The sequence below is a fragment of the Podarcis pityusensis genome, assembly GCF_964106645.2.
Source record: "Podarcis pityusensis genome assembly, chromosome: 10".
NCBI lineage: Eukaryota > Metazoa > Chordata > Lepidosauria > Squamata > Lacertidae > Podarcis > Podarcis pityusensis.
Window position 1 is genome coordinate 15,354,098 of NC_138035.1, and position 24,402 is coordinate 15,378,499.

At 42.1% G+C, this 24,402-nt stretch overlaps 1 protein-coding gene and 1 long non-coding RNA gene across 4 annotated transcripts in view; both read right to left on the reverse strand.

Annotated features, from left to right (window-relative positions):
- The window catches only part of AEBP2 (AE binding protein 2), a 35,594-nt gene extending 12,054 nt beyond the window's left edge, over positions 1-23,540 (reverse strand). Inside the window, exons 1-4 of one of the 3 annotated variants that reach the window (XM_081023035.1) lie at positions 22,629-23,533; positions 9,190-9,397; positions 5,834-5,941; positions 3,052-3,238 (exon numbers count right to left, since the gene is read on the reverse strand). In XM_081023035.1, coding sequence (XP_080879161.1) covers positions 3,052-3,238; positions 5,834-5,941; positions 9,190-9,397; positions 22,629-23,368 — 1,243 coding nt within the window. In that variant the 5' untranslated portion in view covers positions 23,369-23,533. Of the gene's footprint in view, positions 1-3,051; positions 3,239-5,833; positions 5,942-9,189; positions 9,398-22,628 lie in introns of all 3 variants that reach the window. The other 2 variants (XM_081023036.1, XM_081023037.1) reach the window with 2 other exon arrangements.
- LOC308486482 lies at positions 96-1,581 on the reverse strand. Its single transcript, XR_013991073.1, has 2 exons — positions 915-1,581; positions 96-816 (listed from the first exon to the last, which is right to left on the reverse strand). It is a non-coding gene; the product is annotated as an uncharacterized lncRNA (long non-coding RNA).
- Positions 23,541-24,402: the final 862 nt, after the last annotated feature.

Below are 24,402 nucleotides of genomic sequence, written 5' to 3' on the forward strand. Positions count from 1 at the left end.
GGGGAATCAAGTTTCAATTCTCTGGATACTACTAATGTAAACACTGGAAACTAATTCTAAACCTTTTGCTTGAGATAGCCTTGATTTTTTGAAATAGGTAGCTTTAAACCCTTATTCATCACCTTGTAGTTTTTTTTAAAGCAAGCTACAGCTTGTTGTTTAGCAAGCTTCCCTCATATTTTCAACAACCGCAAGAGTGGCAAGCTTGCTTTCTCAACCATGCTGCACATCAAGTACTGCTGGTTTATATAACATAACTATGCAATAGTTCAATGCCAAGAAGTCAAAACTCGTATAATGAAATTAATCGAAACTATAGGAACAAACTTTACTCTGCAGTTTTGTTTGCAACAGAAGCAACACTTGAAATTATAATTAACAAGAAATTAATAGGTTCTGCAGTAAAATGAAGTGCTGCAATTGTATTTCCCATATTATTATTTTTTTAAGTACCTTCCATTTCAGCAAATAAGCTATGGTAGTTTCAGTATTACTAAAATTCCAGCAGAAAAAAAATGGTAAAATTCTTCTGCAAAGGAGGACAGAACTGCACTTTACTATGTTTGTAAACCTAAAATTTTAAGTCTTAGTCAGGGTGATGGTTCATCACTATCAAGTTTCATCTAAAGTCAAATGCAAAAAAAAAAAAAAAAAAAAAAAAAGGAAAGAAGGTTCCGGTGGCCTCCAAACTTGGGCTAGAGATTGGCCTGAAGCTGCAACTGGTGCAAAATGCAGTGGCTCAGCTGTTCACTGGAGCAGGATATCGCTGGCAATTTACCCCACAGTTGAAGAATTGCACTGGCTGCCAATTAGCCACTGGTGCTGCTTTTGGCATATAAAATCCTGTATGGCTTGGGACCAGGATACCTGAAAGATCATCTCACCCCTTATATACCCAACTGATCACTGCACACTGCAGGTGAGGGCCTCCTGCTAATACCATCTCATCAGGAGGTCTGTTCCACACAATGTAGGAATCCGGCCTTTAGTGTTGTGGCACAACCCCACCCCCGGAATTCCCTCCCCTTAAATAGTAGACAGGCGCCGTCTCAGTCTTTACAGTGCCTACTGAAGACAACAAGACTTTTAAGTTAAGCTCTTTCCCAGTCTGCATCTTGTATTGGAATTGTTTTTTAAGGTAGTGTTTCTCAAATTTCTGTCCCCAGCTGTTGCTGGACTGCAATTCCCATCTAGCTATGGATGATGGGATGTTTAGTCCAACAACAGCTTGGGACCCTGGATTGAGAAACACTGTTTCAAGGGGTATTTATTGTTGCTTGCCACCCTGGGCTGCTATGGGAGGAAGAGCAGGATATGCCTTCAATAAATAAAATATACTGTAAAGGAGAAAATGGAACACGATGTAGTGGTGCAGTTGATTGTGTATCACATTCAGCTGGTAAAAGTGGATGACATATGCTTTCTCTTTTTAAAAATGCTTGATTTAACGAGTTTGATCACATATACATATATACTGCTTTCAGTCAAATGTGCAAACTCAGTTCCAATGCTGCCATATATTACGTTGACATTAGGGGATAGGAAAACCCTACTTGTGGCACTGATTTGTGATGGTCAGCTAATGCATGCAAATCATCACTTGAAGCTGCAGGTGAAGAATGCCGAACATATGAACCGGCCCCACAGCCTGACAGTTTGTCCAGAGACCATGTTACAATTATTTAGGTCTAGCTTTCCCCAACTGGGTGCCCTTCAGGTGTCACTGAGCATAACCCCCATCAACTCTATCTAGCCAGTGCAGCCCTGTTTGTGGCTTGTGCTAATGGGAGTTGTAGTTCAAAATGCCTGGAGGACATAAGAATGGGAAAAGTTGAAATGAGCACAAATAGGAAGAAGAGCCATTTTAGTTTTTAATTTATGACGTAGTAGTATTAAATTAGTTCCCAAAATAGATTAACCATGTTGGGATTCTGAATAAAGGAGGAGCCCATAAGAACATTTATTCAAGCTTAGTTCTGTTTTTGTTTTTTAAAGGAAGATGAACCAAACAAGAAGGGATGGAGCTGATTGGAAGGTGTTTGGCTGCAATGGTACTCCTGATTGAGGCTGCTTCATCTCCCTCCCTTCCCAGGTTATGTAGGGCTTGCACCTTGGCACAAGAGCACAAGGGTTCTCGTTTTGCCACTCTCAGCTAAGGATGAACAGTCACTGGGAGACAGGAACAACAGTGGGAGCGTGAGAAGACAGAAGGCTGGGTTATTGTGAGTCAGAAGGGTTTCCACCAGTTAATGCATTTAAACTGGGCTTCAGGTGCATGAGTTTGGGAGTGCTCTCCCCACCTCCCATTGAGTTTCACATGCCTTGAGGATCACTGAGAATATGGATTGGTACAGGCACAATGGTGAACTTGTCTTGTCTATGGCTAAGACAGCAAGAGCATGGAGGCACAGTATTGTGCTCCCTACCATCAGCTCCCTGTCCAGAATGAATTCCCCATGCCCCTTTCTTGCTAGTTTTAACCATGCTTAAACTTTACATCAGCACTGGCCTTATCTATTTGCGGCTCAGTCTTTTAGCAGTGGTTAAATGTTCCCCAACATAGTGTGGCATCAGCCCTATAAGAGAGCAGAGTCCAAAATCTTCACACATCCAACCTCCTTAAACCTAACAATACTGTGAAGTCAGTGGCACATAAAGTATGGTACAGCTACCATCTATGAAATTGTGGTGCACCCAATTTCTGGACTTAGACAATATTATGATTATAGACACACATTAGTCTAGATAACTGCTCCGAGTCCAGAAAAGAACAGATCCCTTCTGTTTTTCAGGAGGCCCACAGAATGTTCCCCTCTACTGTGAAGTACTTGCATCTATTCTGGCTGGCCGGGTTGTGGAAATGGACCAGCTGATATAAGCATCTTTATCACCCTGTACCTTACATAAAAGATCTTAAATCAAAAGTTGAAAACAATGGAATTTATAGGCTAGCAAAAAACCAATAACTAAAAAGTAGACAAGTAGTCAAGAAAGGCAGTTTTTAAAGTTTATGCTGCTTATTACAGAACTGTAGAAGTTTCATGTGCTTACGTAAAGAGCGCCTCCGCTTGTTCTTTAACTTCCTTCTTTTGTTCATTCCAGCTTTAGAAGGAGATTCTTCTTTAGCCTTTGGCTGGTTGGTAACTTTTGAAGAATTCTGCTGGCTGAAGTGTGTTGGCACGTGACGAGCCAACCCACTCTGAGAGGCAAAGCTCGCATTGCACCCTCCAACGACACACTACGAAATACAAAATCAGAAATGCTCAATTAAGACATCATAAGGAAGCTACCGATTCATTCTCACTTTGCACTGCTGCTCCTTTAACAAAGGAACAACAAATTCAGGCAACATATTAAAAACTGCTTATTTCAAAAAGAATTTCCTCTTCCCTGGATGTCCCTAATGCAGATCTCTGTGTGTTAACAAGGAATGATAGTTGAATCAAAGCTGACCTCCAAATACTCGAGCACTCAATCCATTCCAATTATACCATGCAAACATACGCCTTGTTCTAATTTTAAAAATCCTGAAATCACATCACATGCAAGGGAAAATTTTCTTGCTACACAACCACCACCCATTCCTATGAGTATTTCACATGGGTAAAATACTTGTTCTCCTGACCAAGAAAGAAACCTTAAAGAAAACTATTATAGAAAATTTTATTACAATCAATTTAAGGCTCCTTTCTACACATTTCCTTCAGTACTGTGGTTAAAGTGGATTAGGTGGTAATGTTCCAAACAAGCAACATGAGCCAGCTCCAACAATATGCATCAAAAATTGCAGACATTACAAAGACCAGTATGAGCGAACAGACTACGTCAAGCAGTCTGCTGTTCAAGGATATTGAGGGCATGTTGCCCTTGAATAGCATCAAGCTGCTGAGAAGAAACGTCAATACAGTAGATAAGTAAAAGCTGCTACGCATATCCTTACTACTCCCTGAAGGTTTCTCAGTAAGGGATATTTTGAATTCTCATCTGTGCTGAAATGTTTTCTTTGGATAGAAGCATGTACTTTGTAACCCAGTTTATCAAAATATAATTTTGTCTGCTTGGGTTCCAAAAGTGACATTGTTAGGAGAACTTCAAATCTAGTATCATACTTAGTATTATACCAGCCCCCACACCCTAACCTGCTCCTAACTTTATATGCATTTAATATACCATCTCACACACAAGCTAAGTTTATATATCCTGATCAGAGGACCCCAACGATAGAAGATGAAAGCCACAATAGCATGTGCTATCTACCTACTAACTGAAAATCATTTTATACTGAAAACTAAATCAAGGCTGAAGGTTTTGCTAAGCCGAATTTTCCTGTAGCTTAGTTTTGGGGTATCGTCCAACATTACAGATTTCCTAGCACAAGCATTTTCAGCTGTGCAAAGGAACTTCCCCTCCCCCAAAATCTGTTATGGGTTTCCCAACAACCCTCCAGAACAGATTCAGGGGGCATGTGGGGAGAAGGAAGGGAAGTACCATTGTACATCCCAAAGTGCCTGAACTAGCAAAACTGTTTAGCTGGATACTGCCCTTAGCCTACAGCAGCATATTTTTGCTCCTCCCAAACTGGATATTGATGTTTTTAGACCTGAAGGTTAACAAAACACCACCCCAAATTGGTTTGGACAATAATCTTTTGGCTTAAAACACAAATATGAATGAATCTTGTGGGCATGCACATAGCTCCTTCACTGCTCCCTTTGTGGAGGAAGCCAACAATTCCATCAACCACATTTTCATACCACTTCACTATTAAGAAAACCTTGAAGAGGTTCAATATTTGAAAAAATATACATTAAAAGCATTCCAAAAAGAGTAGAAATATCAGGAAGTTCAAGAATACTTTCTCATTTCATTTGAATCAGAAAACTGTATTTAACAGCTCCACATCAAGCCAAACTATTAAGACAACTTCAAACCATGACTTCATATCCAAAACCCTTAACCATAGTTGCCTTGTTCAAATTAAACAGGAAGCAGTACTTAACAGAAGACTTCTTGGTTTGCTCACTTGCTCATGTGAACAAAAGAAGAAATGGGCTGTGGCCAAAAGACTTGTTCGTATCTTTGCTTATCAAGCCAATATGATCATCAAAACATGGTTGCTTGTGAAGATGAGTGTCTGCATTTAAGACGTATCTTTTACAAAGCTCTCGCTTTAAGTTAGACAGCTAAACACAAACATCTTTACATTCTTAGAACATTTTTGTAAAAAAAAACACCCACCATTGTACGCTTATCCTAAATTGAACACTTAATCTAAATGAGAACAAGAGTAAGTCTGAAAGTGGGTTCAATTCCTGTTCTAGAAATGGCATCTGAGTAATCTAGTCTGACTGAATAATCCCCAAACTGCAAAATCACATGAGTTAAGTGGCCTGATTAGATAGGCTGCAAATGAGTGGCTGCATGTGGTGCCCATGGTAGTGATACACACAGCTACTGGGAAATGTAGTCATGAAATAAAAAAGGATAAAGATCTTCTGAAATGTGTCTTTTCCACCCTCAGGGCTATCTGCACAGGCAGAACTGCATGAATAGGACTACGTAGGGAGAACTGGGCAATTAAATTTAAGAGAAATTAAGACTGTAGAAGAGATATTGGTTCTACTCGAATCAAACCAAAATAGAAACTTTTCATGGAATCAAATGGTCGGAAGGATCTGGTTCAGAATATCATGGGCTGGGGTGAGGATTTGGATGTTGACTGCCCTCAAACTGAGATCAGAAGTTGATGAGTACACAGGCAATCGACAGCCACCAAATTTAAACTAGTTAGGATTATTAGGAGTTACCGACAATATTCCAAAAGCCATCTTACCTTAAATGGTTTGTCACCACTGTGCGTCAGCATATGCCGCTGCAACCAGCTCTGACTTGTTGACGGGGTGTTATAGACTTTGCAGCCTTTCCATAAGCAGACAAATACCTAGTAAAAGAAAACACAACCATTAAGGTAGGGTGAATGTTCACCTATTGCATGATTTTAATATCCAAACTCAAGTACACTCCCAGTTCAACTGTTAAAACTCTCAAGTGAAGTGTGAAATTGTTTCCTCTAATGTTTTCTACAGCTGTAATTCAATTTGGTGTTAGAAAACATGATAGATTTCTGTTGGGAAAGAATGTGCATTTTTTTTGAAAAAACACTTTTGAGCTAAGAGAACAGAAAACATGCAAACAGAAGAGAACCACCAGCAGGTTATAAAGACTAAGGATGCTGGTAAATTTTTAGTTTGAGGACTGGACAATCACAATCCAAGGAAGTGACACAGTACACTATCAACAGCTTTATTAAAAAGACACGTAAAACCCTCTAGAGCTGATTTTGAGGGTGCACAAAGGGCTGCATGGGGGACAAAAGGAAGACTGAGATCCAAGCTAAGTCTGTTCCAACAATGTATGGACAGCATACAACTCAGTTCCTTATGAAAGGCTTTTGAGGAAGTTTGGTAACTTGAGTTCATGAAAACTGATGCCGTAATAAATCATTAGTATTTAAGGTGTCACAGGATTGATGGTTTTTGTTGCAAGAGACTAATACTTGTGTCAGCCACATGGCTAAATCATGATACATGGAATGAACTCCTTTAAAATGGGAAGAATATAAAAATCAAAATCAAGAAATTAACATCGGGACCCTAAATATTCATCATTAGAGGAAGCAAATATTTGTGGTGGTCATTACCTCTAAAATTCAATTAGCAATTATGTGAAAAATCATGGGATTAAGGACAACTTTAAAAAGATATAAATCATGGGTGGCTAGCCCTAGAGTGAAGGGTACGTAATAATCACCCTTTTTTTTTTTGAGCCAAGGGCATCAAGACTCTCAGGGCCACATCAAAGTGAAAGTGCCTCCCCTTTTAATAATAATAATAATAATAATAATAATAATAATAATAATAAATTTTATTTATATCCCGCCCTCCCCAGCCAAAGCCAGGCTCAGGGCGGCTAACAACAATCAAATAATCAAATAATCCAACATTCTAAAACATTTCATTATAAAAATTAATTAAAATCAAATTAATGGCAACCGTTAAGCAAACTTCTGTGCAGGTTGCCAGAGGAGGGAGTCAGGCTGGGCCCTGACCAAAGGCCTGGTGGAACAACTCTGTCTTGCAGGCCTTGCGGAAAGATGTCAGGTCCAGCAGGGCCCTAGTCTCTTGTGACAGAGCGTTCCACCAGATTGGAGCCGCAGCCGAGAAAGCCCTGGCTCTAGTTGAGGCCAGCCTAACCTCTCTGAGGCCTGGGACCTTCAGGATGTTTTTATTTGCAGACCGTAGGTTCCTCTGTGGGGCATACCAGGAGAGGCGGTCCCGTAGGGACCTTAAAAAAGGAAACTGGGGGTGGGGAGTCCTTAGAGAGCACAAAATCCTTTTAGCATCACAGAATCAACAGCAGGGGACTTGCAGGAGAGGTCTATCAAAAATTCACACACAAGTGTATGTGTGTGTGTAAATGTATATGTATGACAAATTTTGGGAGGCCATATACAGCCTGCTGATTAGCCACCTCTTAACTAAATTAAGCAAACACAGGTCTGTTGCTGGTTACCATGAAAGATACTGAAAAAACCTGTGTGCCCATATTTAGGCAGTACCTTGCTAGCTGTAAGATGATCCTGGGGTGGGGGCAGAACTCTACGAAGAACACACAATTCCTGGACCCAGAAACCATCAAGCTACAACTTTCAGACTTACCAGGATTCAGCTTCAGTTAGGTAAGACTGCTGATCTGGCTAAGAATGGCATGACTTACATTCTTAACAGCAGTCCTGAGAAAGGGATACAGTGTATTTCATAGAACTGTGGGATACTTGGGGTGTATTTAGGGAGAAACGTTCTTTTCTATTTGATAACAGTCTCCTTGTTCCATCACAGAAACTGCAGATAGCTACCATTTTATTTGTGTGGAGACCTCTGCCATTGGTGCGGCTGAAGTCCAAAAGCCTTATACTAGAAAAGGATTCTATGCTTTAATTATTCAGGTTATGAAGACAGCTGTTTTTCCTCTTTTAAAGTGAGCGTTTTGCTTTTCATTTATTCTTCCACTTCTATGTATGCTATGTTGAAAACAGGTTGCCTCGTCTCCAAACTCCAAGTTACAAAACCAAAGTCTAAACTGCTGATGCAAAAGAAGAAAAGCTACATTAAGGAACACAAACTAACTTGAAAGAGAACCAGTCCTAAACACTACTCCCGGCCTTCTCTTTATCAAGCTGCAAAATTCCAAATTAGATAAGTCACCTCTTAACTTCAGACATCTACAAATCTTCCTTGCTAGCGACAAGTGTCAGTTTATATCTCTTCTCCCAATTCTCTCATTCAGTGGTCTGGAGGCAGCAAGAAACAACAGCAGGCATTTCTCCAAGTGTTTCTTACTTTCCACACACCAAAGTGAGAGTGAGAAAAATAAAGAGTCGGTGGAAGAAGACTGAAAAAGTTTAAAGACTATTTACAGAAATACTGTAAAATTAATGAATGTTAGAAAAATGTTGGAATGAAGATATATGGCTTTAGTAGAAATGTTACAAGGAATTAATTATGAATAGATTAATAGAGTATTAAAGGGAAAAATAAGGTTAGAATCTGTTAAGATAATTAAAAGATAGAAAGCAGAGGCAGATGGAAAGGAATTGCTGAAACAATTAACAGAAGTGGAATACAAAAAGGGAGGTGTGAGGAGGTCATTGAAATAAGTGAATGAAATATAAGATATTGAAATTGTTTGATGTGTTTTAAATTGTTTTTGTTTTGTTAGTTTAATGTGTTTAATGTGTTAGTGTTATGTAGTGTTTTTGTATTGTATTGTATTGTTTTTGTAGTGTTTAAATTGTTGGAAAAGTAATAAATATTATTTTCAAAAAAAAAGAGAGTGAGAAAAATCCCCACCTCTCTCAAAAAGACAGGAAGCTGAATAAAGGCAAGATGGAGGCAATGCTGATGGACGGCTGGCATTTCCAGGAATTGGGAATTCAGCCTGCTCTAGACAAAATGGCACTCCCTCTGAAGGAAGAGGTCTGTCATCTGGTGGTCTCCTGGATCCAGCATTGTCACTAGAGGACCAGGTGGCTTCCAAAAACGATTGGCATTTTATTGAGCAGCAGCAGTTATTAACTCTCAATGCACACAGTACAAATATCATGGAAGAGCAATGAAAAAGTAAACCAACCCCTCCTCGCTGGCCGTCTACATGTATGGAGCGAATGTGGTCTGCCAGATCTGGGCTTGAGTTGAAGCAAGAATGGCACTGGTCCCAACAGCAGTTATAAGCAATACTTTTTGCTGATGAAGCTGTAACTCCTTGTCCATTCATCATAACTGGAGTTGAGCGTCCACTGGAAATTGTGCTGTCTACATCCATTATGGTACTGCTGATGCTACAGGAAGGGAAGAGAGAGAAATGAGTTAATTATGAACCTTCTTGTGTTTTCAAGCAGATTTATATTTCAATATAAATGGCAACACTCGAAATCCCAGCATGCAAATTAACAAATCTCAATACACAAATAAATGAGGCAAATGTTGGTTCTGACTCAATATGGGCCAAAACTAGTTGTGATTCATTAAAACTGCTCAAAAGTCCCCATTTCACTACTCCCTGGCTCCATGTCAGGAGTTAGCAAACCTTGGCTTGTCATTACATGCAAACCCAAGATCATGGCTTGTTTTGCTTCACACAGACCAGGAGTGTAACAAAGGAACTCCATGCAGGTGGGTTGGCATAGAAGGGATGGAGTAGTTCTATGCCCAGCATAGAAACAAAATGGGCTGCCAGAGGAAGGGAGCCCTCCTCTGAACACAGAAAATGATATTTTTTGCCCTTTCTCTGCTGGTCTCCAATAGGCTATTAAAAACTGTTGGGATTCTTTGCAAAACTGATGTACACATAATATACATCACAGCCATTTCTGGAAATATGTAAACAACTGCACACTGGCTCAGTCTTTGAGCACATAGAAAAGAACGACTGTGATTGCAGGCAATGGCCAGTTCCCCGTTCTTCCCTCTTCTGGGTCCAAAAGGACCCACATGTCAGTTATCACACAACATTAGAACATGCCTAAAATGTTCACCACCTGTACTAAGACCCAGCATGGGTTTCTGAAAAAGAAGTCAAGCCAGGCGGATCTCTTAATTTATTTATTTATTTTTTTAGTTGCAAGCATGGTGAATCATGGGAATGCTGTGGACTTAGAGTATCAAAGTAAGTCTTTGACAAATTCCCCAATGATATTCTTGTAAGAAGCTAGTAAAATGTGTACTGGACGATATAACTGTTAGGTGGATTTGTAGCTGGTTGACTGACTGAACACAAAGAGTGCTTGCTAACAGTTCATTGTCATCTGGGAAATAAGTAAAAAGTGGAGTGCTGCAGGGTTCTATCCCATGCCCATTTTTGTTCAACATCTTTATAAATTACTTGGATGGAGGTATTGAGGGGAACCTTGTCAAATTTGCAGGTGACACTAAACTGGGAGAGATAGCTAATGCCGCTGAAGACACAATCGGGATTCAAAATGACCTTAGCAGATTGGAGAACTGCTCCCCAACTAACAAAGTGAATTTCACTAGAGACAAATGTAAAGTTCTACACTCAGGAAGGAAGAACTAGCTGCACAAATATAAGATGGGGGGACACCTAGATGGCCAGTACTACATGTGAAATGGATGTAGGAGTTCTCAGTAGCTTAGCATGAGTCAACAGTTGATGCAGCAGGAGGGGAAAGCTAATGCTATTCTAGGCTGCATCAACAGGTATCTCTAAGCAACCAAATACCATTCCAGGCACTTCAGAAATCGTATTAATTTAACTTAGGCTGGACTAAAATTGCAGAAACACTTAACAGAGAGTAAACACTACTATCACCATGGAGCTTACTTCCAAGTACAAAGAAACAGGACTGTACTGCAGGTGCCTTCTTGTGCACCTTCTCCCCACCCCCTTATGCAAGACTGTAAAAGCTTTTGGGCATGTTTTGGTGATTGTTGCTTTTATGCTTTATATCACATAACACCTTGCTTTATTTTGGACACATAAGAAATAAGAAACAGTATTGCTACATCTACTGTATTTTATTCTATTAAAGATCTGCAGTTCATTCCTTCAAGGGATGAGATTTCATCATTATTACTAGCAATCCCTTTTGGCAAATGTAATGAAAAGGCCTGCCATCTAAAAATCTGCCTGTATTGCATTTGTTAAAATTGTAATGGCTAGGTCAGTCAAAAACAAATACAAAAATATTCAATGTACAGTGGTACCTCTGGATGTAAACGGGATCCGTTCCAGAGCCCTGTTCGCATCCTGAAGCGAATGCAACCCGCATCTGCGTGGGTCGTCATTTTGAGCGTCTGCACATGCGGCGAAACCCGGAAGTAACGTGCTCCGTTACTTCCGGGTCGCCGCAGAGCGCAACCCAAAAATGCTCAACCTGAAACTACTTCAACCCGAGGTATGACTGTAGTGTTCATCAAATAAATGCTGTGACAGCTGATTAGACAAAACATTGCAAAACAATGCCAGATAAATACAAAAAACCTAAATAACCTTTAAGTATTTTTGTGCTCTGCCTTTAAACCTTCCTTCCTAAAGTGTTTGACCAGGACAGCTTTCCCTAAGGCACACTTCAGATCTAACAGATGGATCATTACACCAGCGGCCCTGGAGGTCAACATGCAGGCTGGATTTGTTCATAGAACTGTTATTTCTGAGGTGCAAACCTTCCATTGGGCACACACACAACTATTTGCAACCAAAGTGTATCTTGGCTGGTTAGGGGGAGCCAACACAGAATTGCACTAACCTAATTCAAAGCTGATGTAGATTTTGGGATTCACAAAATATCTGCCTATACTAAGAAGCATATGGTCTCCCTTAGCCCAGTTCTGTACATGCTCCAATGGGGTCAAGGGGCAGCATACAGACCTCCGCTTCAGATCTACCATCCACTTGCAATCACCGTAATGCTGACAAAGGTATGGACTTTTTTTGTATTATTGATGTCTGCTAGGATTCAGGTGGATTTGTAGCTGGTTCCGCATCCTCCTGGAAAAAAGTAACAAGTGGGGTGCCGCAGGATTCTGTCCTGAGCTCATTGCTAGTTTGTCTTTATAAATTACTTAGGCAGGCATGGCCAAACCTGGCCCTCCAGCTGTTTTGGGAATACCCATCATCCCTGACCGCTGGTCCTGTTAGCTAGGGGTGATGGGAGTTGTAGTCCCAAAACAGCTGGAGGGCCAAGTTTGGCCATGCTTGAACTAAGGGAGTGCTCATCAAATCTGCAGATGACACCAAACTGGGAGGGATAGCTAATGCCGTAGAAGACAGAATTGGGATTCAAGGAGACCTTAACAGATTGGAGAACTGAGCCCAAACAAACAAATGAATTTCAATAGGGACAAATGTCAGGTTCTACACTTAGGCAGGAAGAACAAGCTGCACTATTATAAGATGGGGACACTTGGCTTGCCAGTTCTACACATGAAAAGGATCTAGAGAGTCTGAGAGATCTGCACTGGCTGCCAATTTGCTACAAGGCCAAGTTCAAAGTTTTGATACTAACATATACAGCCCTATACAGCTTGGGAACAGCTTATTTGAATGATTGCCCTATCTTTTGCATACCCAGCAGGTCAGTACACTCCTTCAAGTTCCAAAGATATTAGTAGCCCTTCTATGGAAACCTGAAGTATGGTTTTCAGCGTAGATGCCCCATTCTGTAGAACAGCATGCCTACTGGGGCAATTATCTGCATTTTCAAAAAACAACTGAAGACATGTTTGTTCTGACAAGCTTGCCCAGCTGGATGAATTCGTCTCTGGCGCATGTGTCCATTTTGTATTGTTTGAAATTCATTTTGATTTTATTTGTGCTGATTAGTTGCTGTTGTATCAGATTCCATAGAACGCCTTGGAACATATGTGGAAGGCAATGAACAACAACACATAGAGCACTATTGTACTCCCCCCCCCCCAGCTCAAGTCCTAGACATTAGTCACTGCTCAGACAGAGCCCCTCAAAGACAGGGCACAGCTCAGGTTAAGTTCCCCACTAATCTGAGCTAAGACTGGTACTATCATAGGACATGTGCGGAGGGTGTAGCTTACAAGCAGCATATAAAATAATCTATCTAAAAGTTTTAATTCAGTCTAGTAGTGGAATAGCTTTCCCAAACACAGCTGGGAATTCACACTTAGAAACTGCCCTGTACCCACCCACCCCCTGGTAAGGGTCAGCTCAGCAGTTTATAGCATAACAGCAGCTAAACTATAATATTCCACACACTTGTTTTGTAGAGCCCAAGGCTCAGGAGCTTCTCTTCAAAGCCATCCTTTGGGAGTTCTGCTTACTTTCTTCTGGTGTCCAGTGCTTAAATGACAACCAGATGAAATGTCAAGGGAGTGGTCAAATGCACACCAAAAATAAGTTATTAGGGAGGAAAGAAAAAAGAAACAAGACTGTTTTGGAGCTGTATTAGAATCCAGGATTCCATTCCCATTTGGTCCCACTTTAAGATTTAACTGCATTTTAAGTAAAGCTCTCCAAACAGCAATTGACAAACTTGTCTGCGACCCTTCAGTTCTAAGACTTCCAAGGCAGTAAACAAATAAAACTCATAAAATGCGTACAATTAAATTCAACCTGATATAAGAAAACAAATGGAGGAAATCAACAGTACAACCAGGATCACCTCAACTCCAGTCAACCTAACAAACTTCAGAAAATATGTGGGTCTCGGATTATTGCCTTTGAAGACGACCTGTGCTGGTTCATGTGGAAGGAAGCAGCACAACAGATACGTAGAGCACAAGCCATTTAAGACTTCAGAGGTTCGCACCAAATTTCTGGTTTCAGCTGTTCCCAGAAACAGACAAATAGTTCAGGATAGCTGTTCAAGGACAGGGTAGAGATTAGAGATCCTATTAGCCAGTCCCAGCTGGGTTTTGAACTGAGTGAAGTTTCCAACCACTTGTCTTTTCTGGTATAATGTACACAATCAGATAGTGAGTTAAGAAAATCTTGGAGCTTGACTTGTACACTAATGAAGACAGTTATCTCCTCCCTTGGTAACAGCCAATCCTCTCCGCATTCCTTTGAATGTTCCCTTTGAAGGGAAGCAAAGAATTTGTCCTCCCACCATCTCCACACTGTTGACAGCATTTGCAGGCCTCTATGAATTTGGATTTTGCTTATTCATGGCCAGTGACAACCACTGCCCTCCCTTCAGTTCTCCCTTTGCTCTTAGGAATTGGAGAAAACAGCAAGAATAATTCCAACCACTTTCCCCCTTCTCCAAAGCAGAGTGCAAAATTACAGAAAACATTCTGTCCTCTCCTATACATGTCACATAATTCATAGGAGTGGCACATGTTTAATTCACTTCACACTGGTCCTTTCCAGAAACTGTGTGTCTATATTGATGTTTTTACAGTGTGAAGCTAAATGTAAATGTTATTGAGAAAGGAACAAGGTTTGAGGAGATAACAGCCTCTGCTGAAGACATCAGATTGCTGCAAGCTGATGGCACCAGAGCTTCTTTGCACTCCATGGTCTCTAAACCAGTTAGCCAAAAGGATTAAGGTTGGTTAAGACAGCAGCTTACATTCATGTCACTCTGCTCAAGCACTCAAATGTAGATTCAAAAAGGATGAACATTACTTCTTAGCTGGTAGAGCATGAAACTCTTAGGTTCATGGGTTTGAGCCCCATGGTAGGTGAAAGATTCCTGCATTGCAGAGGGTTTGACTCACTAGACAGTTCTGATTCTTACATATAAGTACATTTCACATATGTGTCATCAAAAAAGCCCCAAAACTTTTCCCCACCTGGTCATATGCATAGACATATTCATCACAAATGTGTACACCTCAGAACGCTCAAAGTTCCCTCATATTGCTATTACATATCCTCAGATAGCTCAGTTTTGCAGATCATAAGACTCAATCTCAGGGTCAAGGGTTCGAACCTCACATTGGGCAAAAGATTACTGCATTGTAGAGAGTTGAACTAGATGGCCCTCGTGGTCCCTTCCAACTCTAAAATTCCGTGATTCTAATAATTCATTATCATGTGGTAATGAACACCACTGTGAAAATCACAGGTTTACAAACTGAAGAGACAAAGTTCTTTTAGTCTTAAATCTATTTTATGCTCCTGTATATACTTAGCTCTTAGCTAACTGGTCTTTGGGTTTTTTGGATTAGTACATATGACATTTGCTTTATATGAGTACTGTTGAACATACAAGAAAAAGCATTTAAAAACTACATAAAACATGAGTTTTATGCTAAATCTTCATCGTCAAATAAATTAAGGTTCCGATTCTTCAAATGGACAATTTGAAGCACAAGAAAGATACTTTGGTGTAGGAAATGTCAGGCCAATCTGTATACATTTTCATTGAAAACTAAAGCTGGTACTAACAATGGAAGTTAAAAAATAAAAAAATTACTTTCTACTTCAGTATACCGTACTTTCCATCTATAAGAGGCCCCCATGTATAAGATGCCCTTATTTAGGGAGGCCTCAAATTTAAGAAAATGAGCAAGGGTGGGGGGGAGAGTGCCGAACCAACTATCACTCACCCAACTAGCAAACGCTAACAATCTCAAGCAATGCAAGCCAAATTGCCAAAGCAGCAGCCAATCCAAAGCAGCCCTTGCCACATCCACAAATAATCCACCCAATTGACAAAGCAGCAGCCAATACAAAGCAGCCCTTGCAGCAGACACCATTCACCCACCCAATCGCTAGATCCTGCTGGTGGATACAACCAATCACCCGTTCCCCCTCTGTACTACCTACGTATAAGACGAACTCCACCCATTTTAAACTTTATTTTGGAGTAAAAAAAAAAAACCTTGTCTAATACACGGAAAAGTACATTATTTAAGTATCTTGCTTCATTATCTATATTCCTGACATTTTAAAGGCAATTTATTCATTGTTCACTGTTAAGAATAAGTAAGTTTTTGCTGCATGACTGACACTGGTCCCCAAATGGTAGATTCCCCGACTCCCTCACTCCACAGAGAAAGTAACAGTAGCATCAGGAGAAAAGTTAATTAAAATAAATGTGACACCACTCATGTAGTCGATGTCTTTTCTAAGGGAGAACATGAACCTTTGACCACTCTTGCTACATACAAGGTCTGAGAGCAACAGCAGTATCTCTAAAGGCCCTTGAATGAGAACGACTAAGGTATAAATCCATTCCCAGTTCTTCCATGAATGCACTGGGGCAACGATTGCCATTTATTACTGTGAAGATGCAATGGATAAGGATTGTATGCCATTTTAACCACAGATAGAGAAATGATAGTACAGTAGCCTCTGCAAATGATTATGGTAACTCATAATCATTTTAGGCTCAGTTGTGCTAAGTTATGTTTTTGTATTTGGAATCAGTTCACTTACAGGAAAACATTCAGCTCAAACCAAAAAGTTTCAGGGAGGCCCAGAAGTAAAGTGGGCCTACAGGGAAGATTAGTTCAGAGAATACAAACCAATGATTCTTATTCAAGCAGTCTGAACTGCTTCAGGGAACTCCAAGCTATACTGCAGCATAACCTAAGTTTCCCCAAAACGTAGTAAGCTGTTTTTGACGGGGTTGTGGCACATATAAAGGCTAAAAGATTCAGAGCCATGTATACTACTTTTATCTGAAATACTGAGACACCAAGCTGCCACACATCAGAGCTTTCAATGTCTATAATAAAGTTAACTTTCATGACTTCCGGGTTGGCGCCATCGCCGAATGGCGGACTCCCTCCGAGCTCCGGAGGGAGCCTGCTCGGCAGGGGCTGGGTCCTACCGCACCGGCGATGCGGGGACCCTTAAAAACCACGGCCACGAGGGCCGTGGACATGGAGACTCGGCTGGCACCGTCAGCGCCCTCCCGACTCGTGAAGGAGCCTTTTTAAAGGCTACGGATCGGGTGCCGGGGAGAAGCGTGGTGCTTTGAGTCCTCTGCTATCCCTGCCGAGCGCAGCCGCATGCCATCCGGCGGAGAGCGCTGACTTCTTCCATTGAAAATTCGGACTTTTTAACAACAACCCGTGAGTAATTTGGAAACTGGGTTTAAAAGGAGGGGAAAAAAAAGAATTTCCTTTCGATTTGGACATGAGCGGGGGGGGATCCAAAAAGGAAGTCAGTCCCCCCCCCCTATTGTAAACCTTCTAAGACAAGGACGGGGAAACCAAGGTCCAAAAAGATTTGTATTGCTGATAAAAACTAAGAATTCCACGATGGGAAATTATAAGAACTGTGCTGGAGGACGAATTGAGGGAGAAGAAACGTAACCCCCCCCCCCCCTGGGAACCGGGGTGATTGAAGAGAGAGCCTGGTGAAAAGAGTCGGAGATTTTGACAGCTGTCAAAGTAGCTGTCAAAGTCGGAAAGCAGAGAGGATTTTATTATGAGAACTTTGCTGGCTAAATTTGTTACAATTTGCTACAACTTTTTAAAACTTGGATACAAAATGGCGAAAACATGGATAACAATCGGACTTTTGGACTAGAGAAAACAAAGTTACAACAATCCCCCTAGAGGAGTTTCGGGACATTACAAAGATGGTCGTAAGTGGAAAAATACCATTGGAATTTTATAGAACTGGTTATCTTCTGGGAAAGCTGCAAAACGGAAATAATATTTTGTCTACAGGGTGTACAGCTAAAGGAGACAATAGAATTTTCTATTGAAGAAAGGAAGGGACTGAACGCAAGTTTTTGTTCCTGAATAACAATAATCCCTGCAGACTTACTAAGCTTCTGAATTAGAACGTTTCAGCAGCGGAACAAGAGGAAACTGGACTACAATTTGGAAAGAACAATGGGGGGAGCTTTATTAAAGATCTGAAGCTAAGTGTTTTAAAAAAATAATTATGAAAGGAAAAAAAACAAAAAAAAAACCAGCAAGGAGTTGGGGAAAATAGGCGATTTATGGATTGTAAGAATTCCAGGCGGATAACATGGTTTGGTGGTCAGGGGGAAATTAAACCGGGGACAGAGGGGGAGAACTAAAATCCAAAGGCTTGTCAATTTCTTTTTTTGAACTGGTTTTGTTCCATCTATTATATCTTTTATTTCTTATTTCTGATATTTCTATTATGTGGGGTGTCTTTATTATTAAAAAAAAAAGGGAAATTGTGGAATAAAAATGGGGTGGGCCCTGGGAAAGAAATTTTTGGCTTTTTATTAAGGGTATTGATGAGGAGTGTAGAAATTTTAAATTCGAACAATGGTCTAAACAAATAAAGTTTTTAATCAGAATTGAGAGCTTGTGGAGCCAACAATATGAAACAGGAATATGATAGGGGTGGGGGAAGGGGGGAGTCCCAGAAAGTGGATATATGAAAATAAGGTTCTGAATGTATTTTAACTTTTTACTTTCTGTATTTTTGAAAATTTTAATAAACATTATTTAAAAAAAAAAAATAAAGTTAACTTTCATTAAGATCTAGAAGTGGAAATTAGATTATTAATGAAGAGCAAGTGAAGCTCAGAAGGCATGTGGGTAAGCTACTTACATTAATAACTTACCCTCTGCATCTGAGTTTTTTTTTTTTAATTTGTAGTTTCAAAAAAGTTTAATGCTTTTTTTAAAGGCACATGTTTGTACATGCACTTGAAGTATACATAAAACACATGAAGAAGCCTTCATTTTTACAGCAATCTCCATCTGCTAGTCTGTAACCACTGTACATTCGTACCTTGGATCTCGAATGCCTTGTGACTCGAACGTTTTGGCTCCTGAATGCCGCAAACCTGTAAGTGAGCGCTCTGGTTTGCAAACGTTCTTTGGAACCCAAACATCCGACACGGATTCCGATTAACTGCAGAAAGCTCCTGCAGTCAATCGGAAGCCGCGCCTTGGTTGTCGAACGTTTTCGGAAGTCGAACCGACTGTATGACTGTCATACCGTAGAACATAATGAAAACTTTAAGAAGTTAAAGACAGATGAGGAAAAACAGATGGAACAGCACATGGAGTTTTTTTTTAACTTTATCACAACAAATGTTCAATGAAGATTGGAATATGTGCAGGAATATGTGCAGGATAAAGATGAGCTGCTGAATGCCATGTTGAGTTTCTCACAGTTATAAAGCAAAACCCACCTAGCTGTCAGCTGCATCAAAAATGGCTCACGTATAAAGGCACAGGGATATGAGGAACGTCAAAAGATCGGGATGAGTACACCAAGCATATTTAATCTGCTGAACATTCATTATGTGATTTGTTGCCCTATGGGGCTTTTATGAAGTCATAAATGTGTGTTTAAAGCACATTAAACAAGCAAGCTGTTTTAGCAGATTTTAGTGCCCACTTAGTAGCTGCTTCTTATAAAAAAAAAAAATTATACCTTAAAACGGATTGCTGATACTACACTTGATCTTAGCCAAAAGGCCGAGAAGCGGTTAAATTTATACCTTAAAACGGATTGCTGACTTTAGATAAATGCAGCATTAAAAACTTCCAAAGGCAATTGCTGACTCCATATCACCCAGGGAAGAATGCAACATTTATAATCAGAACATTAACCAAAATGAAAATAGAAAAAATAATGATGGAATTTAACTTGGCTCAATTTTTTAGTATTTGGGATCAATATTAAAGTTCTGTATTTAAGATGAGGTATTATTAATTTTAACAGAATAGGACATGCTCTTCTGCTTTCAGCAACTCCATTCCTGGGAAATACTGGAAATTGCCTCCACTACTGGCACTGACCAGATATAGTGCCTCAGCCATCCTGAGCTATCACACAAACGTGGCAAGAAGAGACAAGTGTTCCCAAATGCAGTATTGAGCAGTAAGTCATCAATGCCCCCAAGGAGCTGCTACCCTCCACTCTTATTTAGACCAAGGGGCACATCATGCATTATATTTCCATCAGAGAGAGCTGAAGTACACAAGAGTAAATTTTGAAAGATTTCCAACTTACAGAAATGTGAAGGTGGGAAAAATTCAAGGGAGGGGGAACCATCTTGTGAACTGCCCTGAGATCTTCAGATGAAGGGTGTATATAAAAATTTAATAAATCACCATCACCACTATCACCCCTGCCCCATCCCCAAGGGCTTTTTCTTTCATTCAGTATTTGCAAATGGTAAAACTGGAAATTTGAGGGGAAATATTAAATACTTTTCCTTTTGAATAACAAAATGCTTTTGAGACACAGTTTTACTTATTCAGAATGTGCTCTATGTATTACTACTATATTTATTACCCACCTTTCATCCAAGGGTTTCAGGGTGGGATACAACAACTGAAACTTAGTGTGGGAAATGGTTTAAAACAACCTACATCACAGAAATAAGGTAGGTCCTAAAAAATATACATCTCAAGTGACAAATGTGTAAAGAAATGTGCAAAACAGCAAGAACTAAGATGTGCGTTCTCAGCAGTTTGTACTGCTCTTTCTGTCTACTATTGGGTATATCCACAATTTGGAATTTACAAACCAATGTCATTGAAGCAGTTGTGCTTTGAAGCAGCAGTCCTATGCAAGCTAACCAGGAGGTATATTCACCATTAAATAGAGTGGGCTCTACTTCTGAGTAAATATGAAAAGGATTCCTCTGCAAAATTCATAAATACTGAAAACAGTAAGTACATAGCTATGCACTAAGTAAGTTTGCATTTTATATTGTAACAATATTAAAAGGAAAACTTGCTTACACTTCAACTTCCCCCAAGGATTTCCATGTCCCCACCTCGATGTAGCCCAACAAAAAAGGGGGGTTCCTGTTGCAGGCACCCCAGTGATGAGCCAAAGCACCTATCCCTGTACTCACAATGACACTGTTAACTTAATTTCTATGTACTAATTGATTGGGGAAACAGGGAAAACTTTAAAAAATGATTGTGGAATTATACTTTATCAGCATTATCTAAGATAAGCTTTAGTATCTCATAATAAATTCCTCCTTTACTCAACAATTCAATGTGATTTTATCATTTTATAGATGGAATCTAGAGGCTAGCAAATTCTGGCTTGCAGGGACTTGGGCCAAGTAATTTTTTTAAGGAACTTTAATATTTCAGGACTATATTATTTTTTAAATGCAAACTATTTTGCATCTAATAAGCTTCAAGTTTTCTTCTAGTCAGCAACTGTCTCCTAGGAACTGAACTAGCCTTAAGAATTCAAATACTGGCTCAACACTGCAAGTTGCATGTTTGCATGAAATCGATCTGCCTTCAGTTACTAGTCATTTAATAGAGTGACTGAATAAAAAACAGGTGTAAGTTAAAATAGTATAGTCACTAGAACTAGTTTAACAAAATCCCAACAGATTGTAACTATCTGCTGCATACACTTGTGAGAACACAACTAAGAACCATTGGTCATGCAGAAGCTTGTTGTGCCAATATAAGCATTTCTTACACACATACCCTTTTGTTCAGAAGCACAACTGGGTTTTCATAAGCTGCATAAACCCACTTGTGTTAGTAAATTTTACAAGATATGCTTGTTAGTTACACGGCTGATACACACAATTAGGTGTTTGCTGCTCCCTTAAAGGGCGAGTAAAGGAGAAGAGGAACCAGTGCAAACCATTCCCCCACTTCCCAAGCTAAGCTGCTTTTTGAGGAGGACTTTAGAGAGGAGTGTAAAAAAACGTAAAAAGCTCCAGAGCTAAGACAGCCATGTTTGCTAGAACAGGGTGTGGTAAAAAAGGTAGGAGTTGGGGGGGGGGGAATGAGGGGAGAGATTACAACAAGATGAGCGTCTAAGACTCTCTAAACCAACTCCTCCCAAACCAGCAATGGATTACATGGGGCCTGGCTTCTAGCCAGATGGGGGAAAGGAGGATTTGTGTAGTAACAGGCCACAACCATCCCAACAAACAGAAAAACCAAAGAAAGTTCCTCTCACTGACAGATGAGGATATGCAATACATAAAGTCCCAGTTGCCTTGGAAGAACAGGAAAAGGCGTTTTAGGGTGGAGTCTTGTTGGTGCTACCTTACTATGGGCACACATGAAACCTTTTAATACTTTTGACACACCTGGGGCGGCAAGTAGCAATTCTTTTGCAGGAATTAGTCTACATCAGTGTTTCCCAAACTTGGGTCTCCAGCTGTTTTTGGATTACAACTCTCATCATGCCTAGCAAAGCAGTGGTCAGGGATGATGGGAACTGTGGTCCTAAAAGAGCTAGAGACCCAACTTTGGGCAACACTGCTGTACATGCCTAGGAAGAAAAAGAGGGGGGGGTGAAAAGCCCCCTCCCTGTCCAAGATGGAGGAGCCATGCTCAGGCCAAGGGCAAGTCCTGCCAAGTGAAGCAGCAGCAACTTAACTTCTGGAACTTTTGAACCTGGAACAAAGATGGGAGACGATGCAGATTGGAAGGGGGCATCGCCAAAAACGGAGCGGGGTGGGGTGGAAGCGGAAAGATGCTGAGGGTTGGCGTTGGGCCGGGGGCGCAATCCGTTTTTAAGAGAGTTTGCGTCCTGATTTTTAAAGGCTAAATTAACATTTCAAGGGGCTGGGGCACACACCAACACCCTGCCCCGGCCTTTACCACGAGTCCCCACTGTGATAACTTGCACCCCGGGGGCCCCTAAACTTGAGAGAGGCGCACCCTCTCGCCCCAACCGACCTGTCTTCGGAGTCCATGCGGCTGAGCGGCTCCCCGTCGGAGGAGATCTCGAGGCTGCCCCTCCGGCCTGTCGACGAGGCGCTGCAGGTGCTGCTGCCGCCGCTCCCTCCTCCTCCACCTCCTCCGCTCCCGGTGCTGTAACCTTCGTCTCCTCCGCCCGCGCTGGAGCTGCTGTTGCACCCGCCGCCGCCGCTCGGGCCTCCGCCTCCAGCCGCCGCTCCGGCCGCTGCCGGGCCTCCGCCTCCTCCGCTGCTCCCGGGCCCGTCGCCGCCGCCTCCGCCCGCGCTCCCTCCGCCTCCTGCTCCTCCTCCCGGGCCGGCCTTGGCGTCGGCCTCGCTGCCTCCGGGGCTGAGCGAGCGGGTCTCGTCGCTGCAGCAGCCGCTGGAGGAGGAGGAGGAGGACCCGGCGCTGCTGCCGGCCTCGGCCTCCTCGTCGTCGTCGTCCTCGTCGTCCTCCTCCTCGTCGTCGCCCTCGTCTTCGTCGTCGCCGTCGCCCGCCTGGCTGGCGCTCTGAGGGCTCGGCTCCGACATGCTCTCCGCGCCTTCGCCGCCGCTCAGGAGGGGCTGAGGCGGCGGCAGCAGCAGCGGCGGCGACGGCGACGGCTCGGCCTCCATCTCGGCCGAAGGGGAGGCTTCGCTCTCGGCCTCCTCAGCGCCCGATGAAGAGGGAGGGGGAGGCGGCGGCGGCGGCGGCACCCCCAGCGGGGGAGGCTCCGCCATGTCGCTCAGCTCGGCCGCCATGGCGCGTCGGGAGTCTCAGCGTTGCTCGGCCCTCCGCTCTCCTCTCGCGCCTACGCAGCCCGACGCTCGCTCGCTAGCTGACGGGGCTGACGGACCGATTCACCGGCCAGATGCCGCCGCGGGCGAGGGGAGGGAGGAGGAGGAGGAGGAAGGGAAGTGGGAGGAGCTTCCGCTGCGGTGGTGGTGGCGGCGCCAGGCACGCGCGCGCCCCGCTCGCTACGGCAGCCGCCTGCGGACAAAAGCGCGAAGCGGGCTCCGAGGACGCAACCGCAGGAGGACGGGGTGGGCGGGAGGAGGAGGGGTTGCCGGGCGAAGGGATTGGCTGAGATGGAACCGGGGGTGCGGCGGGGGAGGGGAGCCCGTGCTGGTACCTCTCGTCAGAGTGATGCTGCGCAGGGAGCCGGGTTCAAATCCCTCCCTTTAATCCCCGGGAAGCTGGATATGGGTATCTGTGTGAGCCCCAGCCTACCTCGCAAGGGAGTTGTGTTTTTTTTCCGTTTCATATAATATTTATTTATTTCATGCAATTTAATACCCGGCTCGGTTGTTTGTTTGTTTGTTTTAAAAAAACTACACACACACACAGACCTGAAAGGTCACGCTGTAAAATGATAAATAAGTGCATATCTCTTTCCTCTTGGTTGTAATGTATTCGGTCGGGGAGGTCATTGTCTGTATGTTTCTTTGGCTGCGAGTAAAGCAACTAAGAAATGTAATAAATAATAATGGTAATGATAAAATGTGGGGAATTCATGGCCCTACTTCAAAACATACAAAACTTAAAATACTAGCATTAAGATCACCTCGATTTTATTTTATTTTAATGCATTTTATTCTTGCAAATGTAACAGGGGTGGTGATGGGAAGAATCATCATAATCTGACATATGCTATAAAAATAATGGTATTCCAACCGTCTTCAGTCAGTGCGTAGTGGTTAAGAGCGGTAGACTCATAATCTGGGGAACCGGGTTCGCGTCTCTGCTCCTCCACATGCAGCTGCTGGGTGACCTTGGGCCAGTCACACTTCTCTGA